Source organism: Serinus canaria, chromosome Z (assembly GCF_022539315.1).
Source record: "Serinus canaria isolate serCan28SL12 chromosome Z, serCan2020, whole genome shotgun sequence".
Taxonomy (NCBI): domain Eukaryota; kingdom Metazoa; phylum Chordata; class Aves; order Passeriformes; family Fringillidae; genus Serinus; species Serinus canaria.
Genome location: NC_066343.1, coordinates 52,018,226 through 52,033,116, shown reverse-complemented (window position 1 = coordinate 52,033,116; position 14,891 = coordinate 52,018,226). Strand labels below are relative to the sequence as shown.

The 14,891-nt window shown below is 36.5% G+C and overlaps 1 protein-coding gene across 1 annotated transcript in view; it reads right to left on the bottom strand.

The window, feature by feature from the left end:
* SV2C (synaptic vesicle glycoprotein 2C) overlaps nt 1-14,891 on the bottom strand; it is a 76,607-nt gene that overhangs the window by 16,858 nt on the left and 44,858 nt on the right. Inside the window, 3 exon segments of the mRNA XM_030237561.2 lie at nt 807-917; nt 5,276-5,365; nt 5,521-5,654. Coding sequence (XP_030093421.2) covers nt 807-917; nt 5,276-5,365; nt 5,521-5,654 — 335 coding nt within the window.

Genomic DNA, 14,891 nt, shown 5'->3' with positions numbered 1-14,891 from the left:
TCAGGAATTGTAAGAATAGGCAGTTTTTTGGAATATTTTCTTTTCCCTGGGGAAAATATGACTTTTCCTAAGATAGTAATTTTGTGACAAGCCTTGGTTTACAATACTTCATCGTAGTTTTAGAGAGCTTGAAATTACAGATTTTTAACAGCTGTGAAAAGACAGTTTTGAACTTTTAAAAGATTAATTAATGACAACTGCTTCAATTTTTGTTGCAAAGCTCAAAGATACTATGTAATTTTGATTTTACAGAAAAATCAACAGAAGGATAAGAAGCACAGTCCCAGCAAACTTGTGTTAAAATCTGAAATAGGTCTAAAATATTTTTCTGGTAAAACATTTTGACAGGCCTAAAAAATACATGCAGATACAATGCCTTATAAGGACATTAATTAATTAATATATTAATGAATTTATAATTTTTAAGTAATGTGGCTGCCTCTTGTTCCTCCTGATAATTTTTCATGTCCGCATGTGTCACTTCCTTCCATTCATACATATTGATCCACATTCTCAATACATAGTTATTTTGTGCTGTTTATGAATATCACCATGTAATTATTAGCCATCACTTCTGTGAGGACCAATGCAGCTTTTCCCTCCTCTGAAGCTGGGATAAAGCTCTATGATTCACTGCATTTTTTCTGGGTCAGGAAACCAAAACCCTACACTGGTTCCCAATTCCCTCAGTTGCATGGAAAATGCAGCATTGCAGCTATCAATAGCAGGAGCTCAGCGAATCCATCCAATTTCTGAAAGTTAATAAAAAAGGCAATTTCAGAATGAACAGAGATGTTGTTACTTACACCATACAGCTCTGTGCGGATTCTTACAAAACACCTCCTGTACCAAGTTCCAGTATCGCTCTCAATTTCTATGAGCTCATCTATCTGTTTAGGTGTTTTGATCCTGGTAACCTAGAAATAAAAACAAAAATGTTTGTAGCTTTTAGAATCATGAACTGGCTACAGAGGGGTATTGGTAGGGTTTATTACACCCCATCTACTAAAAATGAGCAGATACTCAACCTGCGTCTACACTAGACATGTTTTAGATTTATAAGGGAATATTAACACATTGTAATGCCAAAGTCTTTATGGATGTAACAGTTTCAGAAAACTATGTTCAAGACATGCAGGAAATAAATTTCCTCTGGCTACAATAAACTGTTTCTATCATATTCTTCTAGAGAGTTGTTGCATATACCCCTGATGCCACAAAGGGTAAAACATTAATTTCATCCACCAGTTAACCATGCCCAGAATTTGCCTTCAAATTGTTTCTGACTTGCTATCACAACATTTTTGAAGTCATTTGATTAAAGACACAGCAATGAAAACAGAAGTATTCAAAATGTCATGAATTAGTAGTTGGACAACCTTTTATTATTTTGTTATTTTTTCTAGTGTTAAACAGAGAACTTAATGAAGACTGAAGAAATTAGGTAAAATTATGTGGAACCATGCATATTATTGCTGTTATGAACAATCATTTACTTACCTAAAATGAAATGAGATAAACAGACATCAGGGAAAAATACTGAATTACCAGTGATGGAGAATGTAATGCATCCTACAGTGCTAATTTTTACTTTTACTCTCTTGTGTAGCAGAACCAGGATGTGGATCTGCTGCACAAGAGAGAAAAAGTAAAAATTAAGAAAAAAAAGAAACTAAAGAAAAAAAAAAAGAATTAAAGAAAAGAGACATTAATTAAATAATTTAATATTAATTAAATAATTAAAGAAAAATTAAATGGCAGAACCATGGTGTTTCCAGACACGGGACCTGACAAACATATAGTACTGTGTGGTTTTTGTTTTAGTTTCTGCTCTGGTCCCAGCTTCATAATGATATCACAAAAGGCAGTGTATTCATCCACAATTTATTTTAAAAGAAGGTGAGTAGAGAACAGAAAGAAAATAAATAAAATAGGGAAAGGGACTGACACAGAAGGAAGGAGAGAGCAAGAGACTGCATGTTTGGTGTTTGGCTGCAGTCTCTGAAGTTAGACATAGCTTCTGTTTCTTCTTAACAGAATGAGGAGAATCCCTGCCCCCACCTCCAATGTATCACAGTGGATGACAGGGAGTAGCAATAGGTCAAGTTTTGGGCCCACTGCTTTTACAGAGGTGTACTGTTTGAGATGCAACAGCAGCCTCATCCCATGAACAAGAACACAGAAAAGCCCACTAAGAAGTTTGAGGTATAACTGCCCTCATTTCTGAAGTACTACAGCTCTCTGTTTTGCTAGATCATGTCTTTATCAAAAGTCTGTAAACGACTTGTCATGCCTCTTCCAATAATCATGTCCATATCATTGCACTGATCCCAAGCTTTTCTTAAACTGGATTCAGGAAATATGTAATACAAAAGACTGAGTCAAGTCCTCAAAAAATATCTGGCATCTCCTACGTACAGAAATCCTTACATACCACTCCTCTGGGCAGAAAGGGAATGCCTTTTGAATCTCACTCTTGTGGGCTCAGGGACAGCATTTTCACTGTACTGGGCACCTGACTCAGTCGGAGCTGTGGCGATTCAGGGAAACACGTATCCCGGGACCACTGTATGTGGCTGGGGACAAAATCTCCCTGGCCTTGGTGGTTCTTTAACATATGAAAAGTCCCATTGAGTCAGGATAATAGTCCGTCTGGAACATGCAAATTCAGCATGTCAGTGTATGAAGTATGAAAAAACACCCAAACCCAGAAAAGAAGATCTATTTTAATGAAAATGATGCTTCTGTTTGAAAGCAATGGTTAGAAATATGCAATGTTTTAAATTTTAAAAAATCAAGACTTGTTGCAAAGATAAATATTTACAGGAAAAGGAATTAATACATGGTAATTGAGGAGTAGAGAAAATTTTGATTTTAAGGATGCAAAGCTTTTTTTTTTTTTTTTTTTTTTACTTAAATATTTAAACCAAGAGATTTAATGAATAGGTATTTTAAAAACCCAGGAAGATAATAAAGCATGTACATAAACATCTAAGTTTGGTAGTTCCGTGATTGAAGATACTATCAATTTATTGGTATCTGCTAGTGTTAGTGCTTTCAGGACAAATTCTTCATGGTATGAAGACACACCATCTAAATTAATTCAGGAACCAGAATACTTCATTTTGGATTAACTCTAAACCCACCTGCTTGTCAATTAATGCCATCTCTTTCTAAGCTTTAAGATAATTCCCTCAATTATATGAGTAACAAGAATAAATGTAACTTGTGAAAAAAAAAGCTTAAAGAAAAAGATTAAATCAGTATAATACAGGGAAATGCATGAAAGGAAATGACACTAAAAGTATAGGTGTAATGGAGAAAAAGTTAAATTGTCTGTAGAGTCAGAAAACATACTATCAAAGTGTGTCTGATGTAACTAACAACATTAAGCAGAAGAAAATAGTAAAGCATAAGTCATAGAATGGCATTGGATAAGCAAATGAGGAGCATAGAAAGTTTAGGAGAAGTGTATGAATAAATAACTGTGACAAAAATGTCACAATATTGAGGACTAACAGAAAAAACCTAAAAGGATATGTCAAACAAATTATGCATAAATTCTTTGCTTTCTGGGTTTTATGAGATGAAGTGCTGATGTTGCACAGAAAGAAGAGAATGATGCATTTCCTAATCATTTTAATGCAAGCTAAAAATAGGGACTTCTATATATGTCTAACCTTGACAAAAAGAGCAGTATTTCTAGTCTCAACTTGATATATGGAGTAGAGCTTTCCTAATGCTTAAGGCAGAAACTGGAAAAATTAATGGCTGACCAATTTCCAAAAGTGACTGTAGATAAAGTGTCTGAGTGTCACATTTTAACAACCATGAAGACAAAGGCTTGTTAGATCACAAGAGCTGGAAACCACAAGCATGTGCTTTGTTTTGTTCTTGACAGCTGCTTTGGGACACGATTACAGTTACGTAAAAGTGACGTAAGAGAGAGGTTTATCCTTCTGCCCACATTTTCCCCTAGCATATTTCTGTGTTCTTCCTTGTGCTTAAACCAATACTAAAGGGGGACAGGCACTATGGCTGACTGTGGAATCAGTCAATGAATATCAATAGTAGCAGAAGAAAAAAACCCCTGGAGTCACCAGGAGCAGGCATATTCTGTCAGAAAGCTGCTCAGATCAGCAAGAGGCAATTGTGAAATTACACCATAGCTGTATGGTGTTAGGCAAATCCCTTTAGTCATAAATTAAATCAGAAAATAAAATATTAGATTAGGTGGGATTAGGGGTAGGTCACCAGTGTACCAATAAATGTGGATTTAACATGGCAAATGTGCTAACCAGCTTTCTTCCAAGTTAAATACAGGAATTCTTGATCTTATTTGTGGAAAGGTTGAAATGGAAGAAATGGAAGCTACATTCAAGACAGCAAACTGCAAATCTCAGTGAAATATAAATTGTGTGGTCAGATGGTCATTCCTCAAGACTGCCTGCAAATGCAGAACCTTTAAGAAGATTTCTTAATTGAGTTACATGTGCATTAAAATAAGAAGAAAGCTTCTGGAAGAAGAAAAAAATCCCACACATGGCTCTGAGGGAGCAGAGTGCACATACTGCCACAGCACTGCACAAGCTGGAGAGGCCAACTGGATTTCAAAGCAAGAAAGTGCTGTTTGATACTCCCCTGTATCTTGAAGACAAGATTGTTTTGTACAGTCTTGATAAATAACAAAGATTCCATAAAAAATTCCATTTTTGATTTGGCAATTTTTCCTTTAATAGAAACAATACATCAATACTTTAAATAGGGTTTTATAATTAAGCGTCAACAAAATGAATTTGAGCCTCCCAAACATTTTGCAAATATTAAATGTTTGAAATTATTATTTCATATAAATGAAGATGTAGTTTTAAAAAAATCATTGTTTCACCTGATAAGAATGGGAAAAAATTCCAAATCCTAAAGACACAACAGCTAACTTATTTGGACTATGTGCCTACAGATATTACTAAGGGCCAAAACTTAATGAAAAAAACACAGGTAGAATCTATTAGCTATCTTTGTTCACCAGATTAAATTATCATACTGTGGCTTCATATACCCATGAACATCCTGGCCAAAGGCTGATTTCTTAGCAGACATTGTATATGTAACAATTTCAGTAGGAATTCACAATGCTTTTTATTTAGGTATTTAGAGTGCCAAAAATTGGCTTAGCCATTTAAAGAATTAATATTGATTCCTTAAGCCGTCCAGACCTCACCAGTCAGGAGGCTTGCTGATGTGATAGGTGATTAGCTTTAAAAGCAATACTCACAGTGAAGACTTTCTCGGGCTGACCACGAGCACGCATGTTTGTGTCATGAATTTGCTTGAGTATCATCCAAGCTTCATCATGTTTTCCAACCTAAATATTAGAGTAAAACATTAAAGTGCAACAAACTTACAAACTGAGTTACTACCTATAGTCCTTGAATGATCTAAATTCCTGTTTGGTAGGAGTCATGATATAAAACAGAAATAATTTTCACTGGAATCTAGAAACTGTTTGGGAAGTTGTACCTCCAGCAGGAACCGTGGGCTTTCCGGCATGAAGGTGAGGGCAACCACAGAGGAGACACAAGGCAGTGCACAGACAATCACAAATACTCGCCAGCTGTGGAACTGGTAGGCAGAGCCCATGCTGAAACTCCATCCTGTGGAAGCAGAAATTCACAAAATGTAGACAAATAAGGAGTATTGTATGTGTTATCCTATATATGCTGCTTCTTGGACATGCAAAATGATACCTATATTTAAATGAAACCTGACTGATATATTTCCACAAATATTGGTCATCTAAAAAGTAGTTTTACACTATGACTTTTAGCCTCTTGCTTGTGACAGTCATACTGGAAAGTGGTTGCATTATGGCCTATTAAATATTCTCCAAAGGAGGTATTCATGTGAGAAAGGTAAAGTGTGTTTTGAAGTGTAAAGATTCTACGCTGTGGATCATAAACACATTACTGGGAAAAAATTTCTTTCTCGTATTAATGTACATACATACTACCACATGAAAAATACTGTCACCCCATGATTTATTTTTATTCTATATCAATGGTTTGGTGGAACATCTTGATGAGCAGATATGGGAATGTGTATTTTCCTTGTCTCCTACAAACTTCCTATGTTTCTGAAATTATATCAGTTTCCTCTGCAGCCATTTAGCACTGCCACCTTTACCTCAGGGAAAAAGGGATAAAATCTGTAAGAGTATTGACCATGATCATGAAATCTCATGTTATTTTTTTCAAGTAAGGCTCCATATCGACATAATTCACTGCTTTAAATATCCCTCCAGCTGAACAAGGATGTCTAAAAAGTAATGTCAAATTTTATTCCAAAATAACACCTGGAATTAAAATTTACAAATAAAATTGTGAACAAAACAAAAACAAAGACATGAAAGTGTATTAGAATTCACTCTTCATTTATTTTTGGAAAATGCTGACACTTGATCTTTTGGAATTTCAAGACTTAAATAATGTGGGTTTATTTTACATCTAAATTGTGAAGGGAAGGAAGTAAAGAGAGGTTTACGGTGTGAAGCAGAGACCACACCTGTGTTTTGGATATTGTATACACATTTTATTCTAATAATTAGAATCAAATTCTTCATTACATAATTTCAAGTATAGAACAAAATCACCTAATGCAGAATTACTTGGTGAAGGTATTTTTTGGTCTGATCAGTGAGTTGATCTGAATCTCTGGGCAGCTGTGCAATTGCTAGTGCTGCAGGGAAAGCAGCACAGGATGGGAGTTTTTTTCTTTCAGAACCCTCAGTATCAGCCAAGGGACTGGATTTGTTGTTACTAGAAACTGTTCCAGAAATACAAAAAGCCACTAGAATAGTTAGGCAATCTGCTTTTCACAGTTTATGTTTTAAGAGATTGAGCTGTACAAAGGGCAGTTCTGCAGTAAGTGAAATCAACCTGGCTTTATACCTGTTATAAAGCAACAGCAACATCTTGTGCTCTGTAGCCAGTCCTGGAAAATGCTCTTGGTAATTTATTTTTAGGTGTCATTTATTAATATAAGTGAACCATACTACACTTAATTAAAAGCAATAAATGTGCTGTTCATTCTGCTGTTATTGTGACAACCTACAAAACATCTTTTTTACTTCTTAAAATACCCGAGGTCAAGTGAAATGTTCATTATAGTTTTTATTGCTTTTATTCCATCTTTTTCACTATGTCCTGTATTACCTGCTGCAATTTATCTTGTGATTTAATGTATCTGCCAAATTAATGATAAAGAGGAATGTCATTATTAAAAAAAACAATTTGTAGAAAAAAGCTGGAGCTGCACAGAGCTTTCTGGAGGTTTTTCCTCCCACCAGCACTAGATCAGCAAAACAAACATGTATTTCAAATGCACAGCAAGTTTGGATTTATTTTTTATATTTAACACATCCTTTTCCCCCAGGTCATGAGCTAATCTGGATAATGGAGCCATTAGAGCAGCTCTGAATTTAGCTCACAAAGTGGCTTTCATTCCCTTTGTACGCAAGTCTTGGAAGTAAATGAAATTGTGTTCTTGGCTGTAAGTCAATCTCCTTCTCCCCTGATTCATGGCAAAATAGCAAAGGCACAGCAGCACTACATGGCTGCATTCAGTGCACTGCTCAAAACTGGAGCCAACCTTCACCCTTGCTCCCTGGCTAGGCTGTACTCAAGAGTCATTAATCTTGAGAAGGGGGGCAAGTCACAATGTTTTATGAATTGCAAAACATTTGTCCCAAACAGAGCAACCCAAAACCTGTGGTGGCTGAATCTGAAGCTGCTGCAGGAACCTTTGTGCTAAATACCACCCTCCTGCTTTCCTGGCTGCTGGAAAAGGCCAAGTGAATCACAGACATGGCAATTACTGATTACAGGAACACAGGAGCACACAGTGGAGCAAAATCAGAATGTACAAGATGCTAATTTGTATCCAATCACCAATTTAAGAGTTAAGCACAATGTCAACAAAATCTTGTCTCACAGAACCGCATACTATCAGCCCCATAATATTAATACAGCAAAAACATATTATAAAATTCTTGCTCCAAAGGAGAGAAAAGATAATTTGTTGTAGACTTTCTGATTATATACAGAGGGAAACCTGTCCACATTAAGATGAATTTTGTGAATGTATAACACTTGGTAAAAAGTAAATACATTCAAGCACAAGGATCCTCTCCTACAGTAGACATGTTACTAGAGAGCAGGTTTATGGGGATGATTTACTAACTTTCCACAGTAAGGATTGCAAGGAACATCACAGATCTCTACAAACTCATATATGTTACATTAAATTGCAAAGTGGGCAATGAAAAATATGGATGCCCACAGACTCTGTATAAATACTGGCTGGCAAGGAGACAGTTTATATACACCAGAGGAATAAAGTTGTGAATACTTTCTAATACACTAAAGTTGGCAAATAATTCCAATCAAATATTGTGATTTTATGGTATAGTTAGCTAAAGACTGAGCATTTTGACAATTTTTGTTCAGTATGAATAAGAGGAATTAGTTTCATGGCAGTGTCATAAATTGCCAAAACCAGATTTTTTTTCATAGATTTCTGGTTTTTAGTGGATCAAAGGAGGGAGAAGATCCAGAAACATCCTTAAAAATTACAGATGGGGGAGAAAGAGAACCAATGAACTTACATTAATTCATAGACTTCACAGATTCTTCCAAAGAATAATTTATATTATTTTACAGGTTTTCTTCTGTCTGTTTTACCACACAACCTTTGGTCAGAAGTCAGCTTTCTAGCCCTCATTCTCAGTGTTTTTGTTTGAAATATTTAAGGTGACTAAGAAGCATGATTGCTCTAAATTGTCACTTGGTGGCACTGTTACTGTACTCAATACAAATAAAGCTTAAAACTATTGCAGGAAGAATTTTACTATCAAATTCTGCTGTTTTGTTGAGTATTTCCCAAAACTAAACTTAAGCAAAATTATGAGGACTGGAAATATTTTGAAACTTGCCTCATTTAAATGCCTTATTTTTGCACTTATATTTTTTTTTTTCCCTGGCATTATCAGGTTTAACTGTCAGTGTCATCTAGGATAAGAAAACATATATTGTAGTACTACTCATTAGAATAAAGGTGAAATATCACTGAAACTGAAAATAAAGAAAAGTTCAGGTAAGTTTTGTAACTGAGGAAAATCTGCTACACATTTTTACAAAACTGGTTGAAAACCATGATTTTATACAACAGCAGAAATCATGTTTTCAGAATTCTTCAGTGTTGTATTACTGTGAAATTCCAGTAGTGCAAAGTAGAACGCTTGTCTTTTCTGTGATTAAATTATTAATATCATATGGGAAAAGCAGAGTTATTTTTAGCCTATGTAGAGAGTTAGATACTGTACAAACCTAGACTCAGCAGGTCAGCAGCTGGTAATTTCTGAAGAAGGAATTTGGAAATGAAATAGCTGAAGTGTGGAAGGCCATGATGGAGTGAACTTCACAAAGGTGCATGGTTCTCTAGCTAAATACAGCTAGCCTTTGAGGATCACCAGTTCAATGGAAGAAAAATGTAAAAGTGTTCAATATATATATTTTTCAAACGCATTAGACTCAGAGTTGGTCTGCTGACACTGAAAATGTGATGAGAAGGAGAAAGGCATTTTCTAAAGACACATTTCCTGTGTCACAGAGGAAGGGATTTGTAAGCACAGACCCAGAACTCCTCTGTGCTGGCATTGACATTTATCTGAAGACCTACGAAAATCAGGTCTCCAGACACTCCCGTGGCAATATTTTGTATTCCAACAATCCCCAGGACAGCTGCAAGAAGAACTGATCTTGCAAGGAAAATTATTTGCTTTCAAATTCTATTAAACCTATAGCACTGTATTCCAGATGTAGTACCTCTGATCAGTCATATCAAAAGTCCACTGTTTCAAATTTCTCTAAAACCTGCTGTAGAATTGCCCTGAAAATTTTACTTTTCATTAAGAAGGATGTTTGTGTATCCTCATATCTCAAACAATGATACAGTGTGATATGTGCCCAAAATTTGAGGCTTAGTAATGTCTAGTAAGGCTTTCACTTACACAGAAATGTAATAATAAATGTAATAATGTATGAGGCCTGATAGGAAAAAAAGAACCTACAAAAATTAGTTTCAAATCAGAATATTTATAAATGCTGGGGTTGAGGTAGATGTGCGGGGAAGGTAAGGGAAATTTGTAAGCTGTGCATGGTTTGAAATGGTCTGTCTGAAATCTGACTTTCATTTGGCCCTGAAGTATGGCTGTATTAAGACACTGTGACTCACAGTTGTCAGTGGAGACAAGACAATAATATTTAAAATGAAGAAGAGATGAACATAATCACATAAGAGAATAAAATCAGTATCCCTAACAAGAGAACTGCAGGTACCCCATAGTCTGGTCATGTTATCTATCTAATCTTGGCAGAAGCTAGAAGTGGTAATGGGTGTCTAATAACTGGTTTATTTATGGTTATGAAATCAGAATCTCTCTTGCCTCCCTAGTAGATAAAATTAAAACCTGAAGGGTCTTGAAGCAGGCTGCTGCCAGTACTGGGCCTGATGGGGATGGCATGCCTGCATCTTGAGTTGAACAAAGGAAGCTATTCTTGCACTTCAATTTTCTTACTGGGAAGGATGCTGGGCCAATCAAAAAAACCAGAGACATGAATATGACGAAATCACTCATACTCCATTCATGTTATGAAGTCTAACAGGGCAGAAGAGAAGCTATACAGAACCAGAGAACAAGGACGCACAAACTAAATTGGCCATTGTAAAATTTCTACATATTCACCCTATATAACCTCCTTCAGGGGACAATCCAAATTATTCAGAAGGTATAGGTGTTCCAATAGCTATGACAAACAATGACAAAAGAGTAAAGAGCATTCACAAGAAGCAGCTTATGGAATTTCCAGAATTGCTTTTGTCTCCTCAGCCCTTTCTATATGACTGAGAAAGTATGATGGCAAGAACATTCACTTACAGTTCACAGTGCTGGACAAATTCCACTTTAACTAATGTAAAGGAGCACTAAAACAAATTATCACCTCTATAGATAAACAGCAGGTTAAAAATGAACAAAAAACCCTTGGCTTAGTACCATTTGCAGGAAACATTCGGTCTTGAATGGTAGCTATAGGAATTAACTGACATCAAAACAATTGACAGAAGAGGAAGATTTCTCTGCCTCTTAAATTATCTTGCACAGAGGCATACATGATTATGCCCTTTAGTTTGTCTCCAAGCCACTATGCTTCATAACATCACCCAATTATATGGCAAGTTCTTGGCAATCTAGAGTGTTTTATGTATATTTACATGTATATAGTATGCAGTTTTCAGTTTATTTATATGATGCATCCCTGGAATAGGAATATCAGCTTAAATCTTGACTCAATACTATAAGATCTCAGTAACACTGAAGAGGTCTAGAAATAAGATATTAATCAGAGCCAAAATACAGATAGTTTTGGAATAGACTATACTGTTAAAACCCATAAAGAAAGACATTGGCATGAAATGCAAAGCCATTACCCCATAAGAGGAGCAGGAAAATATAGACATCCTGTCTTGGGGTGGTTTTATGATGATACTTTTGTCCCCAGTCATCTGCTTTATGCCCAGAAATGGCTGCTGTAGCTTTAAGATGGCCCCAGGAGTAGGGCTGGGAGCCTTGAGCTCCTGCTGGGTTTCGTTCAAACCTTCACTTTTGGTGTGCTGTGGGCAGAGTGGACTGGAATGCTACATTGGTCTTTTTGTTGGATTAGTTTTTTGCTAGATTGAAGCAGGAAGGTTTGGGGTTTTTTTCCTCTTTGTCTGGACACTGTACCAAAAATCCTCTTGGAAGCTTTTTTTGTGGGTTTTTGGTGTTGTTTTGGGGGGTTTTATTGTTTGGTTTTGTTTTATTTTGTTCCTTGAACTGTTTTTGGTTTTAGTTTGGTTTTTGTGGTTTTTTTTCGGGGGCTGCCACGAACCCCAGACCCAGAGAAGCTGAACCAACATGAGAAAGGACATAAAACCCACCAGTTTTGCGTGCTGCAAGGAAGAGGCTAACGCCAGAAAGGTTCCCATCTAGTCTGCCCAAGTGGCTGTGGAAACTCCTGTTCCTCCCCTTCCCTGAGACAAGGAGGGCAGCCACCATCTCTGCCTCCCCGCCATATGGTCTGGTTGGGACTGGGGTTAAGGTTTTGAAATTTCAGTGTCTTGCATTTATTCAATCCTTTTCTGTGCCTTGTGGGCACCCTTTTGGGTTTGTTTGTTTGTTTGTTTGCTTGCTTGCTTGCTTTTTGTTAATAAACAGTCTGCTTTTTTTTTTCACTTTCACCCACTGGCATTCATTTTTCATTGGCAAAAGCCATTACAGGAGCCCTCCTCTTTGGAGGAAACACTCATTTCAAAGTGTTTTCTCCTAAATGTGTCTCCAAACTGAGACACACCAAATTTGTCCGAAGCTTCTGCATGGCTTCTTGAAATACCTGCACCTCATTCATAGGAGATTTAGGGTTGTTATCCAATACCCTTTTGACTCAGGAGATGTGTTGGGCTGATGTGTGATTACCATACAGAAGTTTGAGAGCCTTTCTTAGGTTGATCCCAACTTCAAATATTCATTGCACCCAACAACATGACCCTTCATGAAAATAAGGGTAAGAGTAAAGCATTCCACTTAGAGGAAAGGAACAAAGGATGCCACTGATGAGGAATGGAGACAGGTCTGCAATTCTGTACTTCATTTTGTTCAACCTTGGCCACGGTAAAGTTTCCATTCTCAAGCAAGAGAGAAATAGTGGAAATGCACCTTGCTAAGATGTCATGCTGGTGTAATGTCTCCAGCATCACGCAGGATACAATTTTGCGCCTTAGGAATTCTGAACACAATTGCAATGCAACTGTCCTGCAGGACTGGAAACCTGCCAAAAAATCACTTCAAGACAACATTGCAACCTCTTGACTTTGACCATCATTAAGAGTTTTGCCTCTGTCCCGTAATTTAACCAAACTTCAGACGCCCATTACCAGGAATTGAGCCTGAGTAACTTCAACATGGCTTTATTCTGAATGCAAATATCATTATAGTCTTTGAGAATTCGGTATATGCTCTCTTGTTAGAGTTCTTGGTTAACGAGCACAGATTTTGAAAGCTTGCTATGGCAAATCTTTAATTTTCTGCTTAGCTATTAAATCAGTGTTTCTAAAATAATCTACTTTGTGCATTCTCAAAATAATTTTATTCTGCTCTACCCCATAGTTTATAAAATATAAATCAGTGCAAAATCTCTCCTGAAACTTAAGTGGATTCCGTACTCCTGAAATTTAAAATGAGAAATACTATGTAGCTATTTAAATTAAGTAAATATGGCCATTACAGGCTAGAAAGTTCTGAACTTCTCTTCTACGCACTCATGGCCCTGATAGCTAAAGAGGCTGACCTGGAAGAGAGGCTAGGCAGAGTTAAAGGAATAAAGTAGGTATTTATTAAAAGCCCTTCAAAGGATACACCTTGGGCAGTACAAGAGCCCAGCTGGGGCTCTGCCCAAGATGGACCCAAGACGGACAGCGGGTCACGAGTTTCACACTTTCATAAGTTTTGATCTATTAGCATATTAGGGTTAATTGTCCAATTACAGCTCCAGGTTATGAAGTCCCATCCTCCCAGACTGCTTTCCCCAGTTTGCTGTTGTTTGTTCCTTTTTGGGCCTGAAGCTGCAACGGTGTCCTTGGTTCTCAGGCTGGAAAAGGATTGTTTTGCCTAACTGCCCTGTGAAGAGAACTTGCTAACACTTTACATGAAGTTCAGAGTTACGCACTAAGGTAGTATAGAATTTAAAAAATATGGAAGCTAAAACTTAAGGCATTGTTCAGAGTAAACTGCACAAGTCTGCTAGAAATTAGTGTAGAAGACCATCAGTCAACTTTTGACCAGGGTTCAGATGAAAAGAGCTGTGATATGTAATCAAAAGCTCAAAAGTTTTATTTTACTTTAAATGTCTATTTTGTCAAATTTTGCATGTAAATTTGATTTAGAAAATTTTCTCATTTTAGTTAAAGACCTAATATAAAGCTACATGATATGGCACTATTCGCAGTCCTTCGGTAGCAAATACTTTTGTTACTGCTCTGATGTTCTTTTATACATAAATTTTGAATCTTCCTAATGCCTTTGTAATCCCACTGATTTAGGGAAAAAATATTAGTGCTGGGATAGTTATAGGTCAGTTGTTTATATCCTTCCTGAATTAAATGACCACCAAACATTTTTCTTAATTTTTTTGTGTCCATATGGCCTAGAAGCATTTTATGAAAACTAGCTATCAAAAATCAGCAGTAGCTGAACTTTCTTAGCTTGACAACCAGATAAAAGTGAGCATAATTGAATAGATCTTGTTCATATTGAAATGCATTTTTCCATATGAACAAGATCTATTCCATAATTACATTAAGTTTACAATAGAGACTTAAAACTGTAAAGATGATGTTTTAAGTACTCAGATATAAATAAATAAGAACAGGCCACCAAGGGTTAATATGTAGCTGAAAATCTCATTACAAGGACTGTGGCACATAATTGATCTGACTGTTTGGCTGACTGAGTCAGTGGCCCCAGAGATTTATGTACTCATGCATTTCTACAAAGTCCTGGCTTGGATCTGGCTCTGTGCAGCTGTTCAATGAAGGCGCTCACAATCTGCAAAACAAAGAGTAAAATCTGCCAGCCACAACACTGACAACATCACAACTTAGAGGCTTGTCAGTCCAGGAAAAGGTTATGTCAAGATTTCCAGAGATGATACTTCAAAGAGATGCAATTAATGTCAGAAGTGGGGGAGACAGAATGTTAAGAGAAGCTGCTGTCAAGGCTTCAAAATAACATGGCCAATGTT